Genomic DNA, 21,140 nt, shown 5'->3' on the forward strand with positions numbered 1-21,140 from the left:
AATATTCAAGTCATTCAACTCATTCAACTCATTTAGCTTTTCAACTTTTTGTTTTCACCCCTAACATTTACGGTACACCCAAAATTCAACCTTTTGCACCCCAAAAAAACCCATTCACTTCCAATGGCACGTTCAAACATGAACTAACTTCCATGTACTTTATACAATTCACAACGTTCAAATTTCAAATTATTCCACAAATTCATGCCATCACAACTTCTATTTTTTTTCCGCCACTAACATTAGCGGTTCACCCAATATTTCCTATCTTTCATCCCAACAAATCCCATTCATTTTGAATGGCACATTCAACATTTCACATTTACACCATTCCATTATCACCCCAAGATCTCCCCAGTGCGGCGGCCATTTTGGGCAGGGACATTAACTAGACTGGGGATACTGGGGATACTCACCACGAGGTCTCCCCAGTGTGGCGGCCATCTTGGACAGGGACATTAGCCAGACTGGGGATAATCACCCCGAGGTCTACCTGGTGCGGCGACCATCTTGGACAGGGACATTAGCTAGACTCGGGTTCATCACCCCGAGGTCTCCCCAGTGCGGCGGACATCTTGGGCAGGGACATTAGCTAGACTGGGAATACTCACCCCGAGGTCTCCCGAGTGTGGCGGCCATCTTGGTCAGGGACATTAGGTAGACTGGGGATACTCACCCCGAGGTCTCCCCAGTGCGGCGACCAACTTGGTTAGGGACATTAGCTAGACTGGGGATAATCATCCCGAGGTCTCCCCAGTGCGGCAGCAATGTTGGACAGGGACATTAGCTAGACTCGGGATACAAACCCCGAAGTCTCCCCAGTGCGGCGGCCATCTTGGGCAGGGACATTAGCTGGACTAGGAATACTCAACCCGAGGTTTCCACAGTGCGGCGGCCATCTTGGTCAGGGACATTAGCTAGACTGGGAATACTCACCCCGAGGTCTCCCGAGTGTGGCGGCCATCTTGGTCAGGGACATTAGGTAGACTGGGGATACTCACCCCAAGGTCTCCCCAATGCGGCGACCAACTTGGTCAGGGACATTAGCTAGACTGGGGATACTCACCCCTTGGTCTCCCCAGTGCGGCGGCAATCTTGGACAGGGACATTAGCAAGACTGGGGATAATCATCCCGAGGTCTCCCCAGTGCGGCAGCAATGTTGGACAGGGACATTAGCTAGACTCGGGATACAAACCCCCAAGTCTCCCCAGTGCGGCGGCCATCTTGGGCAGGGACATTAGCTGGACTAGGAATACTCAACCCGAGGTTTCCACAGTGCGGTGGCCATCTTGGTCAGGGACATTAGCTAGATTGGTGATACTCGACCTGAGGTCTCCCCGGTGTGGCGGGGGATGTAACTCCTTCCACATACTTCATCCGATTCACCCCGTTCATATTTAAAATTATTCAAAAAATTCATGTCATCACACCTTGTATTTTTTTCGCCCCTAACATTTAGGGTTCCCCCAATATTTCCCATCTTTCACCCCCAAAAATCCCATTCATTCTTAATGGCACATTCAACATTTCACATTTACATACTCACCCCGAGGTCTCCCCAGTGCGGCGACCAACTTGATTAGGGATATTAGCTAGACTGGGGATAATCATCCCGAGGTCTCCCCAGTGCGGCAGCAATGTTGGACAGGGACATTAGCTAGACTCGGGATACAAACCCCGAAGTCTCCCCAGTGCGGCGGCCATCTTGGGCAGGGACATTAGCTGGACTAGGAATACTCAACCCGAGGTTTCCACAGTGCGGCGGCCATCTTGGTCAGGGACATTAGCTAGATTGGTGATACTCAACCTGAGGTCTCCCCGGTGTGGCGGCCATCTTGGTCAGGGACATTAGCTAGACTGGGGATACTCGCCCCGAGGTCTCCCCAGTGCGGCGGACATCTTGGGCAGGGACATTAGCTAGACTGGGAATAATCACCCCGAGGCCTCCCCGATGCGGCGACCATCATGAACAGGGACATTAGCTGGACTAGGGAAACTCACCCCGAGGTCTCCACAGTGCGGCGGCCATCTTGGGGAAGGAATAAAAATCAACAGGAAGTGACCCAAATGACCCGGAAATGGACCGGAAGCTGGACTGGGGATACTCTCCACGAGGTCTCCCCAGTGCGGCGGCCATCTTGGACAGGCGGTCATCTTGGGCAGGGACATTAGCTAGACTGGGAATACTCACCCCGAGGTCTCCCGAGTGTGGCGGCCATTTTGGTCAGGGACATTAGGTAGACTGTGGATACTCACCCCAAGGTCTCCCCAATGCAGCGGCCAATTTGGTCAGGGACATTAGCTAGACTGGGGATAATCACCCCGAGGTCTCCCCAGTGCGGCGGCCATCTTGGACAGGGACATTAGCTAGACTGGGGATACAAACTCCGAGGTCTCCCCGGTGCGGCGCCCATCTTGGTCAGGGACATTATCTAGACTGGGGATATTCACCCCGAGGTCTCCCCGTTGTGGCAGCCATCTTGGTCAGGGACATTATCTAGACTGGGGATAATCACCCCGAGGTCTCCACAGTGCGGCGGCAATGTTGGACAGGGACATTAGCTAGACTGGGGATAGTCGCCCCAGGGTCTCCCCAGTGCGGCGGACATCTTGGACAGGGAAATTAGCTAGACTGGGGATAATCACCCCGAGGTCTCCCCGGTGCGGCAACCATCTTGGTCAGGGACAATAGCTAGACTGGGGATAATCATCCCGAGGTCTCCCCAGTGCGGCGGCAATGTTGGACAGGGACATTAGCTAGACTGGGGATACAAACCCCGAAGTCTCCCCAGTGCGGCGGCCATCTTGGGCAGGGACATTAGCTGGACTAGGAATACTCAACCTGAGGTTTCCACAGTGCGGCGGCCATCTTGGTCAGGGACATTAGCTAGATTGTTGATACTCGACCTGAGGTCTCCCCGGTGTGGCGGCCATCTTGGTCAGGGACATTAGCTAGACTGGGGATACTCGCCCCGAGGTCTCCCCAGTGCGGCGGACATCTTGGGCAGGGATATTAGCTAGACTGGGAATAATCACCCCGAGGTCTCCCCGGTGCGGCGACCATCATGAACAGGGACATTAGCTGGACTAGGGAAACTCACCCCGGGGTCTCCACAGTGCGGCGGCCATCTTGGGCGGGGACATTAGCTGGACTGGGGATACTCTCACCGAGGTCTCCCCAGTGTGGCGGCCATTTTGGTCAGGGACATTAGGTAGACTGTGGATACTCACCCCAAGGTCTCCCCAATGCAGCGGCCAATTTGGTCAGGGACATTAGCTAGACTGGGGATAATCACCCCGAGGTCTCCCCAGTGCGGCGGCCATCTTGGACAGGGACATTAGCTAGACTGGGGATACAAACTCCGAGGTCTCCCCGGTGCGGCGCCCATCTTGGTCAGGGACATTATCTAGACTGGGGATATTCACCCCGAGGTCTCCCCGTTGTGGCAGCCATCTTGGTCAGGGACATTATCTAGACTGGGGATAATCACCCCGAGGTCTCCACAGTGCGGCGGCAATGTTGGACAGGGACATTAGCTAGACTGGGGATAGTCGCCCCAGGGTCTCCCCAGTGCGGCGGACATCTTGGACAGGGAAATTAGCTAGACTGGGGATAATCACCCCGAGGTCTCCCCGGTGCGGCAACCATCTTGGTCAGGGACAATAGCTAGACTGGGGATAATCATCCCGAGGTCTCCCCAGTGCGGCGGCAATGTTGGACAGGGACATTAGCTAGACTGGGGATACAAACCCCGAAGTCTCCCCAGTGCGGCGGCCATCTTGGGCAGGGACATTAGCTGGACTAGGAATACTCAACCTGAGGTTTCCACAGTGCGGCGGCCATCTTGGTCAGGGACATTAGCTAGATTGTTGATACTCGACCTGAGGTCTCCCCGGTGTGGCGGCCATCTTGGTCAGGGACATTAGCTAGACTGGGGATACTCGCCCCGAGGTCTCCCCAGTGCGGCGGACATCTTGGGCAGGGATATTAGCTAGACTGGGAATAATCACCCCGAGGTCTCCCCGGTGCGGCGACCATCATGAACAGGGACATTAGCTGGACTAGGGAAACTCACCCCGGGGTCTCCACAGTGCGGCGGCCATCTTGGGCGGGGACATTAGCTGGACTGGGGATACTCTCACCGAGGTCTCCCCAGTGCAGCGGCCATCTTGGACGGGCGGTCATCTTGGGCAGGGACATTAGCTAGACTGGGAATACTCACCCCGAGGTCTCCCGAGTGTGGCGGCCATCTTGGTCAGGGACATTAGGTAGACTGGGGATACTCACCCCGAGGTCTCCCCAGTGCGGCGACCAACTTGGTCAGGGACATTAGCTAGACTGGGGATACTCACCCCTTGGTCGCCCCAGTACGGCGGCAATCTTGGACAGGGACATTAGCAAGACTGGGGATACTCACCCCGAGGTCTACCCAATGCGGCAGCCATCTTGGACAGGGAAATTTGCTAGACTGGGGATACTCAGCCCGAAGTCTCCCCGGTGCGGCGGCCATCTTGGGCAGGGACATTAGGTAGACTGGGGATACTCACCCCAAGGTATACCCAGTGCGGCAGCCATCTTGGACAGGGACATTAGCTTGACTGGGGATACTCACCCTGAGGTCTCCCGAGTTCGGCTGCCAACTTGGACAGGGACATTAGCTAGACTAGGGATACTCACCCCGAGGTGTCCCCAGTGCGGCGGCCATATTGGACAGGGACATTAGCTAGACTGGGGATACAAACCCCGAAGTCTCCCCAGTGCGGCGGCCATCTTGGGCAGGGACATTAGCTAGACTGGGCATACAAACCCCGAAGTCTCCCCAGTGCGGCGGCCATCTTGGGCAGGGACATTAGCTGGACTAGGAATACTCAACCCGAGGTTTCCACAGTGCGGCGGCCATCTTGGTCAGGGACATTAGCTAGATTGGTGATACTCGACCTGAGGTCTCCCCGGTATGGCGGCCATCTTGGTCAGGGACATTAGCTAGACTGGGGATACTCACCCCGAGGTCTCCCCAGTGCGACGGACATCTTGGGCAGGGACATTAGCTAGACTGGGAATAATCACCCCGAGGTCTCCCCCGTGCGGCGACCATCATGAACAGGGACATTAGCTGGACTAGGGAAACTCACCCCGAGGTCTCCACAGTGCGGCGGCCATCTTGGGCGGGGACATTAGCTGGACAGGGGATACTCTCACCGAGGTCTCCCCAGTGCGGCGGCCATCTTCGACAGGCGGTCATCTTGGGCAGGGACATTAGCTAGACCGGGAATACTCACCCCGAGGTCTCCCGAGTGTGGCGGCCATCTTGGTCAGGGACATTAGGTAGACTGGGGATACTCACCCGAGGTCTCCCCAGTGCGGCGACCAACTTGGTCAGGGACATTAGCTAGACTGGGGATACTCACCCCTTGGTCTTCCCAGTGCGGCGGCCATCTTGGACAGGGACATTAGCAAGACTGGGGATACTCACCCCGAAGTCTACCCAATGCGGCAGCCATCTTGGACAGGGAAATTTGCTAGACTGGGGATACTCACCCCGAGGTCTCCCCGGTGCGGCGGCCATCTTGGGCAGGGACATTAGGTAGACTGGGGATACTCACCCCAAGGTATACCCAGTGCGGCAGCCATCTTGGACAGGGACATTAGCTTGACTGGGGATACTCACCCTGAAGTCTCCCCAGTTCGGCTGCCAACTTGGACAGGGACATTAGCTAGACTAGGGATACTCACCCGGAGGTGACCCCAGTGCGGCGGCCATATTGGACAGGGACATTAGCTAGATTAGGGATACTCACCCCGAGGTCTCGCCAGTGCGGCGGCCATCTCTGGGGAGGACCCAAAATCAACAGGAAGTGACCCAAATTACCCGGAAATGGGCCGGAAGTGACCCAAATGACCCGCAAATGAACCGGAAGTGACCCAAATGACCCGCAAATGAACCGGAAGTGACCCGAAAACTAACCGGAAGTGACTCGGAAATGAAACCTCGAAAACATGTTGTATAGGGGCCCATAAGGACTGGAGTTGGACACCCCTGCCCTAGAGGGTTAGTGCGGTTGAATTCAAACTAGGGCAGGGCGATGAGTGTTAGTTCACTACACTTACATTGAATTAACAGTGAATGAAGAATAAGGTAATCAACAATCAACAATCAACAATACTTCGTTTGGATAATGTCTTCTGCATATACAGTGCAATGTTGGACTTTGTACATTACAGTACACATCAATGTACACAAAAACAGTGTTTACCTTATGTTAAATGAGTAAAACAAAAATATATTTTAAAAAAATAAGAGCTGCGAGCAGCTGTAAAGGGCTACTGGCATGTTGGGATCCTGGCACATGGAACTGGAAGTTTTTGAAAATGAATCAGGTTAAAAGCTATTTTGGTCAAATAGGATCTATATTAAAATGAGGGGGGGGGGGGGGAAGGCTGACTTCCTTTTGAGTGACGAGTAGGGCTCCAGTATCTTTTTTTTCGGTCTTGGGCTGTTACATTTGCCTCCAACTTTGGGTAGATTTACTGTAGGTGAAATATTCAATCGGGGCTGTTTAGTTCAAAATGTCAACTCTTCTGTGCAAATATGATTAAGTCCTGGTTAACCTGCGAGGAGAAACACAACAAAATATAAACCATGTATTTCTTTTAGCCAGTAGGTGGTGCTACAACTATAATGAAAAATAATTCTGTAGATGTCTTCAGGCTTGGACTATTAAAATGTGAGAAATCTTCAGAGGAAATTATAATGTGGGTCGTTAGCGCTAGATTCACCTTCATCTACGAAAATTCGCTGATATACATATGTAACATGTCTAGGCCTACAAAAAAGTCTGTTGCAGCCATATGCTAAACCTAACAGGAAGTCCATCATTTTGAATTAACTTTGAATTGATATTTCCCTGAATACAAAAGCTGCTGTAATTGACCCACATAAGTTCTTCAAAGCATTTCTCACAATTGATAACAGTCCAGGCTTGAAGACATTTACAAACCTATTTTTCATTGTAGTGGTAGCACCACCTACTGGCTAAAGGAAGTAGATATTTTATTATTTGATGTTTTTCTACTTGCAGGTTAACCAGGTCTACCTCATATTTGCTTGGAAGGGTGCTTAGGCCTTCATGATGTTAAAACACTAAATTTGTGATTTTTCGTGAAAAGCTGTTGCCATGGCAACTCACATCCCACTAATAAAAAAAATACTGATTTTGATTGTCTAAACATGCACGGAATCCCACTAAACTTTGCACACACTTCACCTGGCAAAACATCAAAGTTTGATTATTTTATCGTGCAATTTTTAAAAGGGCCGATATTCGTCTCGTCTATCTTCTCGAAATGTTTCATATTTGATGATAGTCAAAGCCTGAAGACATCTACAAATTTATTTTTCACCATAGTGGTAGTGCCACCTAGTGGCCAAAGGATATACATGTTTTATTCTTCAATGTTTTTCTCCTCACATAACCAGGTCTACCCCATATTTGCTCAGAAGAGTGTTTGGACCTTCCTGATGTTAAAATACGAAGTTTGTGATTTTTCACAAAAAGCTGGTGGCATGGCAACATGTAGCTCGCCAATAAAAGAACACTGATTTTTATGGTCTATAAATGCACGAAATCTCACAAAACTTTGCACACACATCAGGCCTGGCGAAATCATTAATATTTTATTAATTTATCAGGCAATTAAAAAAAAAAGCCTCACTAGCACCCCCTAGAAATTTCTTTCAAAAATCTGTCCTGGTTGAACGTTTCACCTACAGTAGATCTACGAAAATTGTGTAGTATATGTAACAGGTCAGGGCCTACAAAAAAGTCTCTTGAAGCCATATGCTATAACTAACAAGAAGTCGGCTATTTTGAACAAACTTTAAATGTTGATATCGCCTTGACTACAAAAGCTGCTGACATTTGATGATAGTCCAGACCAAACGACATATTATAATAAACTTATTTTTCATTGTAGTGGTAGCGCCACCTACTGGCTAAAAGAAGTACACATTTTTTTCTTGTTTTTCTCCTGTAGGTTGACCAGATTGACCTCATATTTGTTGGGAAGAGTTTTTCGGCCCTCAACATGGTGCAAGACGAAATTTGTGAATTTTCACGAAAAGCTGTTGGCTTGACCAAGAAAACAACACTACTTTTGAGGCTGTACAGTACTTGTCACCAAGGTCTAGCAAGAGTTGGAGGCGCATGTAGCAGCCCAAGACCTACAAAAAGTCTCTGAAGCCCTACTCTAAACTCAAAAAGAAATCGGCCGTTTTTAATTTTCTTTTCAAATTGCCTAATTTTCTACCTTTTGCAGTGGTCATCCGATTGACTTCAAACTTCAGACATGTAATACTATTAGACGGGGGCAGGGCATCAAAATTTGTTTTTCTCCTAGCAGATTGACAAGGTGTACCTCATATTTGACCTTTATGATGTTAAAACGTGAAGTTTGTGATTTTTATTCAAAACGCCATTGCCATGGTAATGCACAGTTGGCCAATAAAACATAAATGATATTGACAGGGTTTTTCCTGGCTCAGATTGAGGAAAGGTGACCATGCGCTATGACGTGCATGTATTCTGTAAATTAAATTTATTCGCTTTATTTTGCAGGGAACATGCTTTGAGTAAAGAGTTCCAATAAAAATGACTATTGTCACGTTAAAGCATTCATTTATCAACACTAGAGCCACAATTTTGAAAATGATACTGCAAAGAGCGAAATGGGCGCACATAAAATAGACCATCATATGAGCTGACAAGATATGCTATCTTTGCTGAGTATTTGTGCTGGTGTTTCATATTTTCATACTTCATATTTTTGCTATGCTGAGTTTTTTTCCCTCCCATTTTGAAAATGAACTTGGTAGGCAACACTCCTTCCTTCAACATTTTCTCCTCATTTGCGTCAAAGTGCATGCGTGACATGCACAAAGCTGGTACCTCGCTTTCTGAATGTCAACTGTTCCATCGCTGCGGTTGGACAAACCCTTTATCAAACGTGCAACAGCGTGCCCATATTTGGAAGTGCTGACGTAGCGACCGACCAGGAAGTAAAAAGTGAGGCTTTTCCTACTGATTTACACAATGTATCTTTCATTGTCACAAAAGAAAGCCCAGTCTTTGCTCATTTAAAAAAAGTAAAATCAAGAGGAGACAAGATATATCTTTCAGTGTTAAATGCACTTTATTTATCAAGGCGTCTGCTTTCTGCCATTCTCCTCATGCCGTGACTTGTAAATAGGTCCGCCAAAATAGCAGTAAATCGCTTGCCAGACCCTCACCTATTGTAAACGTTCTCTGAAGTCACGACGGCACCGCCGTAAAAGTAGAATATGTTTCAATCCGAGGTGATTTGCCGTCAACTGCGTCATCGCAGACGGCCGAGTGAAACTGGATGAAACCGGGCAATGGTGCCTTGGCAAGATGCGGGTTGGCCAGGCCTGATATAGTGCCTCCATAGAGGCGAACACTGCAACTGTACTTAAACTACATAGTTGCCGCAGAGGGACACCAATCGTCCCTCATCAGGCTGCAGGCGGGCACTCAATTAGCAGGATTAGCCACCTCTCAATTTTGAATGTAGGAAAAACCCTGTATTGAGGTTGTAAAAATACATGAAAACTCATGAAATTTTGCACACACATCAGGCATGGCAAAAGTTTTGGGCAATTTTTCAAATATGGATGAAAATTAGGAAGTATACGTAACAGGCCAAGACCTACAAAAAGTCTCTTGGAGCCATATTCAAAACCTAACAGGAAGTGTGCCATTTTTAATTAACTTTACACTGCGATAACTTGACCTGCATGATCATATATTGCCAAAATTTCACACATTTGACAAGAGTGTACACCTGAAGACATCTACGAACTTATTTTTATCGCTGGAATGGGACATCAAAATTTGCGTAAAATATTTCCTTTGCAGCAGCATGCAGCACGTCCGGCTCACAGTTCAGAGGTCGTGGGTTCGATCCCGGCTCCAGCCTCCCTGTGTGGAGTTTGCATGTTCTCCCCGTGCCTGCGTGGGTTTTCTCTGGGAACTCCAGTTTCCTTCCACATTCCAAAAACATGGTGAATTGATTGGACACTCCTGATGTTAAATTACGAAGTTTGTGATTTTTCGTGAAAAGCTGTTGCCATAGCATTGCACAATTCGCCAATAAAACAATGCTGATATTGAGGTTCTAAACATGCATGAATTCTCACGAAACTTTGCACACACAACAGGCCTGGCGAAATCATCATTTGTTAACTTTATTATGCAATTTGTAAAAAATGGCTCGCTAGCGCCCCTTAGAAATGTTTTAAAAATCAGCCCCGGTTGTACGTTTCTCCCAGATCTACGAAAATGTGGTGGTATATATAATAGGTCAGGGCCTATAAAAAAGTCTCTTGGAGCCATATGCTAAACCTAACAGGAAGTCCGCCATTTGAATTAACTTTAACACTAGGACACCAGGATTTTGATGCTATTAGAACTACAGGAACAGTAATTTTGACGGATTGCACTTTGTTGCAATCTGGCAATGACGTCATTGAATAAAATGATTCTTACTCGATGCTTGAGTGACTAATAAATGTATTTTCTTTAGGTAAAATTCTGTTGTGAATATATTTTAATGTAAATTATGTCATAAATTAATGAGAAAAAGTTGGTGGAGCACCTGTCCTGTGCAGCTCTTGCACTGCGTCAGCTGTTACTGTATAAAATACAGCTGATTTGGAGCCGAAGGAAAGGAGATGCCCGTCACAAACAGATTTACTGCACTTCACTTCGAAGAAGAGGTAAATGGGAAATACGGCGCACAAAACAACTCCATCTCGAGCGCAACCCGGAACTCTTTTTTTCCATGGGGGAATTATGCCAACCAGCACCACATAAGATCATTATTTTATTTATTTCGACTGTCTGTCTACCCACAACGTCATGACTATGACATCTAACATATCTTATTTTACCACACGCAACATGGCTGCTACTCCTCCTCCTCCTCGCCAGGGGGATTTTTTTTCACTCTGACTCCTCAGACTTGTCAATATTTTGAAGCAGATGTAACGCCTCCTCTACTCTATAAGATTATTTTTTAAGATCATGGTGACCAGCAGCGTTTCTCGGTGCAACTGCTGGTTGCTATAGAGACCTAGCGGTGCCGTTTAGTAGAACCGTCAAATTGACGAGCTGTAGTTAAAGCAATAATGACTTAACTATTTTTATATTGTTTGATACAATAAAATTGCACCATGGTAATGAAATATATACAGAATTAGGAAAAGTAAAAAGGCCATTAGCATCTTATATCTATATATATACAGAGTAATAACACATCAAAGTTTGAAAACAAGTGTTAATCCTCTCCAGGCAGGTGTTGCAGCTTCGTAACAAGTAATTTTTAATCCCTTAATTAATACACATTCATATTATATGAGCCTTTTTTTACTCAGAAGTACTACTAAACTATTACTAAACCTTAATTTGAGCCTGAGAGGGTTAAAAGTTATGGCCTTAACAACAAAAGCTGTTGTAATTGACCCACATAATAATTTCCTCTACAGATTTCTCACGTTTAATAATAGTCCAGACCTGAAGACAATTATGAACTTATTTTTCATCGTAGTGGTAGCGCCACCTACTGGCTAAAGGAAGTACATGTTTTATTCTTTGATGTTTTTCTCCTAGCGCTACCTCATATTTGCTCCTAAGAGTGTTTAGACCTTCCTGCTGTTAAAATAAGAAACTTCTGATTTTTCGAGAACGGTGTTGCCATAGCAATGGAAAGTTCTGCAATAAAACAACACTGATTTTGAAGGTCTAAACATGCACACAATATCAGGAAACTTTGCACACACATCGGGCCTGGCGAAGTCATTAATATTATAATACTTTATCATAAAATTTTTGAAAAAATGTGTCGAATTTTTTTGAAAAATCACCCCCGGTTTATACGTTTCACCTACAAAAAAGTCTCTTGGAGCCATATGCTAAATCTAACAGGGAGTCTGCCATTTTGAATTAACTTTAAAAGTTGATATCGCCTAGAATACAAAAGCTGCTGCATTTGACCCACATAATTTATTCAAAATTTTTCTTGCATTTCATAATAGTCCAGGCCTGAAGACATTTACAAACTTATTTTTCATCGTAGTGGTCACGCCACCTACTGGCTAAAAGAAGTACATGTTTTATTCTTTGAATTTTTTTTTTCCTAACAGGTAAACCAGGTCTCCCTCATATTTGCTCGTAAGAGTGCTTAGGCCTGCATGATGTTGCAAGTTGCAAAGTTTGTGAATTTTCACTAAAAGCTGTTGCCTTGGCCAAGAAAACAACACTACTTTTGGGGCTGTACGTGTCACCAAGATCTAGCAAAAGTTGGAGGCACATGTTGCAGCCCAAGACCTGCAAAAGTCTCCGAAGCCCTACTCTAAACACAAAAGGAAATCGGCTATTTATAGATCTACGGACATTGGAAGGGACATGTAACTGCCCACGACCTACAAAAAAGTATTTTAGCGTAATACCCTAAGCCTAACAGTTTACCATTTTGATTTTACTTTAAAATTTGCTGCTATTTTCGGCCATTTATAGAGGGTATATTTTAACTAGTTCCTCCCAGGAAATGTATCCAATTGGCTTCAAACTTTAAGAGGGAAAAGTTCCTTTTTATTTCGTCGCACACTGTTGCCGTGGCGATGTGTTCATTTGCAAAGAAAAATTATGCTGATTTTGAGGGTTACACATGGGCGAAATCTCATGAAACATGTCATGTCATGTCATCTTCCAAACCGCTTATCCTATATAGGGTCGCGGGGAGTTGCTGGAGCCTATCCCAGCCGTCAATGGGCGAAGGCAGACTACACCCCGAATTGGTCGCCAGCCAGTCGCAGGGCACGCATGGACACTGTCACTGAGCGGGAATCGATCCCACGCTGCCCGCACACAACTCAGGCGTGTGTACCACTACACTATCAGCGGACACTCATGAAACATTTTTCATGGTTATTGTCTTATGTACAAGTACCCCAACGTACAAATACCCCAATGTGCAAGTACCACAACGTGGCCAGGGTTGTGAGGGCCCTTTATAGCTGCTCGCAGCTCTAATCTTTTTTCCTAGGATCATTTGACACCACACCTGAAAATGAGGCTGTGTAAGTAAACGACAGAGCTCAGCAGCTGAATTGGAGTGGTGTGTGAAAGGGTCAAGATCTTTGAGAATCTCCTGCAGAAGTTCCACGTTCTTCTCCCTCACCGGGGACAGATGTAGCTCCTTCAGGCATTCCTCTTGATCCTAACGCAAATGGACACACAATCACAAAAACAAAACAATTTTCAGATATGAAGAGCCCTTTTTTTTTTTCAGATATGAAGAGTCAAATTTTTTTAATTCATATTTTAAATGAAAACAATGGATTACGCAGAATTTTGTGACATATGGTACGGATAGTTCAACCCATTCATATGTGCAATTAATTGCACCAGTAGGAAGACACTGGAAACAGAAAAGGAATCAAGGTACAACTAAACTTTTGGATGGCCATCCAATAAGATACCCACAATGGTTAAAAGTACTGAAAATCGTATGTCACAGTATAAGGCTTTAATTTAATATCTAAATCAATTGGGATGGGATGTATGGTGATTTCATACAATGCAGGAGGTGGGAGGGCATGTTTGATTGTCCTTTACCCTGGGACAGGATTTAAATTAATTTAAAATACCACTGTAGATGTACAAAACAGATATTTTCAAATGAAAGTTTGTATTTTTTTGCCCACACAGAAAATCTTATTTAGTGATTAATTGAGTCTGATCAATGTTGTGTTTTTTTCACCAAGTCAGAGTCTTTGACGCACTTTTACTGCTTCCTTTTTAACTTTATTATTTTGTTTCTTTGTCTGTAAACAGGTCAAAGTTCCTTGCGCCATCTCTGCTGATCAAACGTAAGTGGACTTTGCAGCCCTTTCGGGTTTCAGTTTGGTGCATACAAAAAGTGGATGGAGCAAATTTTGTGCATCTCAAGAGTCCACACCCGTCACTACTTATCATTACCACTTTCTCACGTGATGATGTCCCGTTTCTCCTTTGCATCCCATTCATTTTTGATATTTGTTTTTGTCTCTTCATTCATTTAGGCTTGTCATAAATACTCTTGTACTTTGTCTACTTTGTTTCAGTAGCAGGAGTTAATTAACATGTACAGAAGTCAAGCGTGAATTGTGTGTGTATGTGTGTGTGAGTGCGTGTGTGTGTGCGCGCCTTGATTGGAGTCTAAATTGCTTGTTTATAGTGTACTTTCCGAAGAAATTGGAGATTTTGCTTATTTTTAGCATTACACTAGGAGGCCCAGAGAGGGCCCATTTGGTGTTTTCTACGTGTAAATCCACAGAGTGGCTATTTGGCCCGGAAGGAAGTGGTGTGTCGGGGATAAATTGATCTTTTGTTAAGTGAAAGCATATAAGCACCAGAAGGAAGGTGTGAAAAGGCATGTAAATGAGGCAAATACGTGTGCAGGCAGGGACACCCCCAAGAACTTGTTTTGCAAGATTTCTTGACCAGAGTGAATTTTTGTAATGTTGAAAAGCCTTCTCAAGGTGAACTGAATGAGCTCAATGTTCCATCCATCCATCCATTATCTGTACCGCTTATCCTCACAAGGGTTGCGGGGCGTGCTGGAGCCTATCCCAGCTGTTGAGCTCAATGTTTTGAAATTCAAATGGGACTAATTACTTATTTATTAATTTTATATTACTAAACCCGCATAAGGGAGGAACCTTGGCTGAGATTGTGTTGTTCTTATTGATTCTTTCGCACTGCTGCCTCTTGCAGGGGGTAAGCTGCATTTGCCTTTGATGGTTAAAGGTGTTATTCTCGCAAATACTATTGTTGGTACTACGCTGAAGCAAGTATATTCTACAAAGTAACATTTAGAGATAATAGAAAAGTAACAGTAGTCTTATTGCTTGTGTGTAAAATGTAACGCATTAGATTAGTCGTTACTCGTTAAAATGGAAGGTTATGTTTACAAGGACCTGATTAAGACTAATATGAATACATCAGACTATATTAAGGGCAGCACGGTGGACAACTGGTTAGCAAGTCCACCTCACAGTACAGAGGTCAAGGGTTAGAATCTGGGACCTGGTCGTCCTGTGCAGAGTTTGCATGTTCTCCCCTTGATTTTTCTCCGGGTACTCCGGTTTCCGGCCAAAGTGTGATTGTGAGTGTGGATAGTTGTTTGTGTATGTGTGCCCTGCAATTGGCTGGCAACCAGTAGTGTAAAGCCTTTTCTGCCTTGTCTACACGTACCTGGGGTTTTTGCAAATGGCGGATATTAGGCTGTGGTTAGCCCTATCATCCACACGTCCCTGGAGTTTTTTCATTGAAAACGCAAAACTCCAGCCACAGTGGAGTTTTGCGGATATCTCCGGTTCCACGTTTGTCTGTGGACAGTCACACCCGGAGATTTACGTCATCACTATGTGACAAAAAATGCTATGATGTCACTTGCGGGACTTGTGTTTTCATGCGGGTCAACATGGATTCCCGTGGCTGTGCGTTGGTTATAGCCATTCTTGAGGCGCTTTTTGCTTACTTATTTGTCCGCAACCAACCACTGCTTCTCGTTGAAAGGTTTAAAAGCAATTATGACCTCTTGTCGGTCCTCCAGAAAGAGTTTGGCGCCGTGTTTTTGGTTTCGTATAAGTGACGTCAAAGGACGGAAGTTCCTTCTGAATGGACGGTATTTGGCTAACTACTGCCGCCTAAAGGCTTGGCATGCGTTTGAAAACGCATTTCCGCAGTGTAGTGTAACTGCGTTTTTAACAAATGAGGATGTGTATTCCAACACGGAGTGGGGGAGAAATATTTGGCTGTTTGAAAAAAGCCCGGCTTCGTGACAAGGCCGAAGTCAACTGTGATAGGCTCCAGCACGCCCGCGACCATCATGAGGATAAGCAGTCCGGATTATGGGTAGGTGGGGGTGTACTTTATCAATCTTTACTATTAGTTCACTACAATTTTTGTTGTCGTTGCCCTGACACTCTTGTGCATTTTTGTGAATGTGGGCATTTGTAATGTCAATTGTTTATTTTGTGTATAGTTTTTGTGTTATTTTTTTTCCTTGCCATTTGTTGTAACATATTAATATTCGTAAGAACATAAATAAAATAAATACAAAAATAAAAATTAAAAAAAAGAGTGTACCACACCAGAGGGCCCTCCATAATGCCTTTTAGATAGATGAGGTCTAGGTCATTGGCTGTAGTAGAACAAGGAGTATTGTCACTCATTGCTTCCAATACTCAGGGCACTGTAAACACACAATTTAAAAGAAAGAAAGATTTAGTCAGTTATGTAGTAAGTTCTTTTTTAACACCTGGCGTAAACCACCTCTTCAGTTTGTAAACAAATATATACAGTGTTAAATATGCTGTACAATGTGTCAAGAAGTAATGACACCTCCATCATTGGTTAACTTGTACATTCAACTAACCACTCAGAGACATACGGCCATGACGCTCTGAGTCCCTCTACTAACAAAGAGGATTCTAAATGACCTTTTCTGAATAACAGCTGATGTGGCTGGTCACTCTCTAAAGTTAGCAGCGGAATTTCCACTAACCATTTTTTTTTTGTTATTTTAACTCTGCTGTTTTTATATACCATCGACTTCCGGCGCCGCGCGAGTGGCAGCCCGCTACAGTAGCTCCGGCTCATCGGTGAGCCTTTTCGTGTGTTTTTGTTCTTTAATATTACTCTACCTCATACCTTTTTCGTATAATTGATAGTCGTAACTTGCGTAGCAATGGACACCCAAACTGCGGTATTCTTGCTGCTGCTGATTGCTATTTTTTGCGCGATCGTGTCCGGCGACTTGGCTCGGAGCCGAGCCCCCATTGTTTACAGCCGGAATCAGCTGTTAGCACTCCGTGCTAACCATGCGCCGGCTCCCGGGGCGAGACCCGATATCCCCCGTGAGCTGAGGAGGAAGAGACGGGGATCTCGTGCGGGGGTTAAACGCCGGGAAAGGAGGAGACGATACCATCCCGTCCTCCCGTCTGTTATCATGGGGAATGTTAGATCGCTCCCCAACAAGATGGACGAGCTAGCGGCGCTTACCCGGCACGAGAGGGACTTCCGGGAGGCTAGCCTGATGCTATTCACGGAGTCGTGGCTAACAACGCTAACGCCGAACGCGGTCGTAGAATTGGACGGCTTCCAAATCATACGCGCGGACAGGACGCTGGAGAGTGGAAAGAGGAAAGGAGGAGGGCTGGCTGTGTTTGTGAACGATAGATGGTGTAATCCTGGGCACATCACGATTAAGGAGCAGCTTTGCAGCAGGGATATTGAGCTGCTAGCTGTTGGCATGAGGCCATTCTACATCCCGCGAGAGTTTAGTCACGTGATCGCGGTGACCGTCTACGTCCCACCAGCTGCCAGCTGCGACACAGCCTGTGATGTCTTGACTGCAGCAGTGAGCAGGCTACAAACACAGCACCCAAATGCCCTGGTACTCATCTCTGGTGACTTCAATCATGCCTCCCCTTCCTCCTCTCTGCCTTCATTCACACAGTATGTCACCTGCCACACCAGAGACAATAAAACACTGGACCTTTTCTATGCCAACACCAAGGAGGCATACACATCACTGCCCCTCCCCCCGCTGGGCAAAGCTGATCACAACCTGGTGGCTCTCCAGTCTGTGTACAAACCTCTGGTCCGCAGGCAGCCAGCTGTGACCCGCACGGTTCAGAGATGGTCTGGAGAGGCCGAGGAGGCCTTAAAGGACTGCTTCAGCACAACTGTGTGGGAAGTATTCAGCGATGCTCATGGGGAAGACATTAGTAGTCTAACGGACACTGTTACAGACTATATAAATTTCTGCATGGAGAACACCATACCCACCAGGACAGTAAGGTGTTTCTCCAACAACAAACCCTGGATCACACCAGACATAAAAGCTCTCCTGAAGGAGAAGAGGAGGGCTTTTGCGTCAGGCAACATAGAGGAGCGGAGGACTGTGCAGCGCCAGCTGAGGAGGAGGATCAGAGAGGGGAAAAGGTCCTACAGGAAGAGGATGGAGGAGCAGCTGCTGCAGAATAACGCCAGGGGAGTCTGGAGGGGCCTGAAGACCATCTCAGGCCACGGACAACCCAAGACCCGGACTGAGGGGGACCTGCAGTGGGCAAATGAGCTGAATCTCTTTTTCAATAGGTTCGATCAGATGCCTGCCTCCACTCAGTCTCTCCTGCTGCAGTCTCCACCTACTCCTCCTGCTGGGCGTGTCACCCCCTCCCCTCTTTTCTCCACAGACTCCAGCTCCCAGCTACACCAGATAGCCACCACTCCTTCCTGTCCAGCCTTGGCCTTCACAACATCTCAGGTGAGGAACCAGCTGAAGAAGATGAAGGCGAGGAAGGCAGCGGGTCCAGATGGCATCAGCCCCCAGCTCCTCAAATCCTGCGCAGACCAGCTGTGTGGAATTGTCCAGCACATGTTCAACCTGAGCCTGAAGCTGGGCAGGGTCCCCCAGCTATGGAAAACATCCTGCCTGGTCCCGGTGCCAAAGACCCCCCACCCGAAGGAGCTCAACAGCTTCAGACCGGTGGCGCTGACGTCTCACCTGATGAAGACCCTGGAGAGACTGGTCCTTGTCCACCTGCGCCCCCTGGTGAGCTCCTCAATGGACCCACTCCAGTTCGCATACCAGCCTGGCATCAGTGTGGATGATGCCATCATCTACCTCCTCCACACTTCACTCTCCCACCTGGAGAAGGCGGGGAGCACTGTGAGGATCATGTTCTTTGATTTCTCCAGTGCTTTCAACACCATCCAGCCCACCCTACTGGGAGACAAGCTGGAGCGGGCGGGGGTGGCGCACCACCTCACCACATGGATCCAGGACTACCTCACAAACCGGCCACAGTATGTGAGAACACAGGACTGTGTGTCTGACGTGCTCCTCTGCAGCACGGGGGCCCCACAGGGAACTGTCTTGGCTCCCTTCCTGTTCACCCTCTACACCTCGGACTTCAACTACAACACCCCTACCTGTCACCTGCAGAAGTTCTCTGACGACTCTGCGATTGTCGGCCTCATCACAGGCGGAGATGATCGGGAGTACAGAGAACTTACTCAGGGTTTTGTGGATTGGTGCCAGCAGAACCGCCTCCTGATCAATGCGGGGAAATCCAAAGAAATGGTGGTGGATTTCGGTAGGCGCCAGCACTCTTCACCTGCACCAGTGAATATCCGGGGAACAGATGTTGAGAGAGTCTCAACTTACAAGTACCTGGGTGTTCATCTGAACAATAAACTGGACTGGTGCGACAACACAGACGCCCTCTATAGGAAGAGTCAGAGCAGACTCTTCCTACTCAGGAGACTGAGGTCTTTTGGGGTTCAGGGGACACTCCTCAGGAACTTTTATGACTCGGTGGTTGCATCGGTCATCTTCCAGGGAGTGGTCACCTGGGCAGGCGGCGTCTCGGCCCGGGACAAGAAGCGGCTGGACAAACTGGTCAAGAGGGCCGGCTCTGTCCTGGGCTGCTCCCTGGACTCTGTGGACTCGGTGGGGGACAGGAGGATGTTGGCCAAGCTGTCATCAATGCTGGGCAACCCGGACCACCCCCTCCAGGGCACCCTAACAGCACTCCATAGCACCTTCAGTGACAGACTGTTACACCCTCGCTGTGCAAAGGAGAGATTCCGCCGTTCCTTCTTGCCTGCTGCTGTCAGACTCTTTAACAAGAACATTGTGTAGTCTCTACAAACTGGCGGTCATTAGTGCAATTGTGCAGTCCTGCACCTGAGCTCGTATCGTGCAATACCCAATATTCCCCACTACTGTAATACCGTGCAATACTCAACATTCCCCACTACTGTTAGTCTAGTTTTATTTTTATCCAATGCTGTTCCTTACATTTCACTACAGCACTGCAGCACTGTCACTTAGAGTATTTTTTCCTCTGTACTATGTACAGGCCGAAATGAGTGTTCCTCATATTTTTTATGTAGATGTAGGTTGGTGTGTATACACATGTGTATATACACATGTTACTGCGTATATCTACATAGGTTTGATTCTAAATGTTTGCCGTCAATGTTATACATTAATGGCCACATTATGCCGCCGCCCCTGTGTGACCTATATCTTTGCTACTGTAACAACGAAAATTTCCCCACTGTGGGATCAATAAAGGCATTCTTATCTTATCTTATCTTACCTCCCTCACACTATCTCTGTTCATTTCTCGTGTTGGTTGCATTCTAGACTGTAGTGTGAAATACAGGCATTCATGCTGCTAATGGGTGTATTAAACATCATTATCTGGCGCTATGGCAAAGTATTTATTAGAAACATTGGAATCACTGCCATGGTTACAGATGACCGAGAGCAAAAGTGTTGGGCATCTTTTGAATTTAAATGATTCAGGTTCCTTGTTTTGATTCCGGTTCCAAACAATTCTCAATTTGGATTCTTTTCGGAGTGTCCAAACACCCATTCATTTTTAGCAGCTCAAAGCACAGATTAAAACGACATTTGACACTGCATTTGCCTACAATGTACTACGGTACTTACCTTCTACACTGATTGGCAAGGCAGGGAACAATACAATACAACTTTATTTATATAGCGCATTTCATAACAGCTACAGCTGTAATAAAGCACTTTACATTACAACAACAAAATAGCAAAAATATAACAAGTGAAAGCAATAAATTAAAACACAATATACAATAGACACTGGAAAACAGCAGAAAACCGTCAGTCTCACGTCGGATCAAAAGTCAAATAGAAATGTGTCTTCAAACCAGTCTTAAAAATGGACAGAGAGGGGGCTTGCCTAACATTCAATGGAAGGTCATTCCAAAGGGAAGGACCAGCGACAGAAAAGGCTCAATCCCCTCTGAGGCACCGCTTAGTTCTCGACACCTCGGGTGCCCTGTGAGCTGGGAGGCGGCAAAAGGCAGGGACCTTGGCTCTCCGATCCCCGGCTACAAAAAACTACCTGTAGGGACATGGAATGACACCTCGCTGGCAGAGAAGGAGCCCGAGCTGGTGTGCGAGGCAGAGCAGTTCCGAATAGATATAGTCGGGCTCACCTTCACGCACAGCTTGGGCTTTGGT

The 21,140-nt window shown here is 46.7% G+C and overlaps 1 protein-coding gene across 6 annotated transcripts in view; it reads right to left on the reverse strand.

Annotated features, from left to right (window-relative positions):
- Positions 1-21,140, reverse strand: part of LOC147135051 (MAGUK p55 subfamily member 2-like) — a 161,663-nt gene that overhangs the window by 117,033 nt on the left and 23,490 nt on the right. For 4 of the 6 annotated variants that reach the window (XM_086055158.1, XM_086055156.1, XM_086055155.1 and 1 more), the window contains exons 2-3: positions 16,216-16,316; positions 13,140-13,295 (exon numbers count right to left, since the gene is read on the reverse strand). In XM_086055158.1, the coding sequence (XP_085911284.1) occupies positions 13,140-13,295; positions 16,216-16,296 (237 nt within the window). In that variant the 5' untranslated portion in view covers positions 16,297-16,316. Of the gene's footprint in view, positions 1-13,139; positions 13,296-16,210; positions 16,317-21,140 lie in introns of all 6 variants that reach the window. The other 2 variants (XM_086055161.1, XM_086055159.1) reach the window with 2 other exon arrangements.

This window comes from Filicampus tigris, chromosome 16 (genome assembly GCF_054856515.1).
Source record: "Filicampus tigris isolate MCC_2025a chromosome 16, RoL_Ftig_1.0, whole genome shotgun sequence".
Lineage (NCBI taxonomy): Eukaryota > Metazoa > Chordata > Actinopteri > Syngnathiformes > Syngnathidae > Filicampus > Filicampus tigris.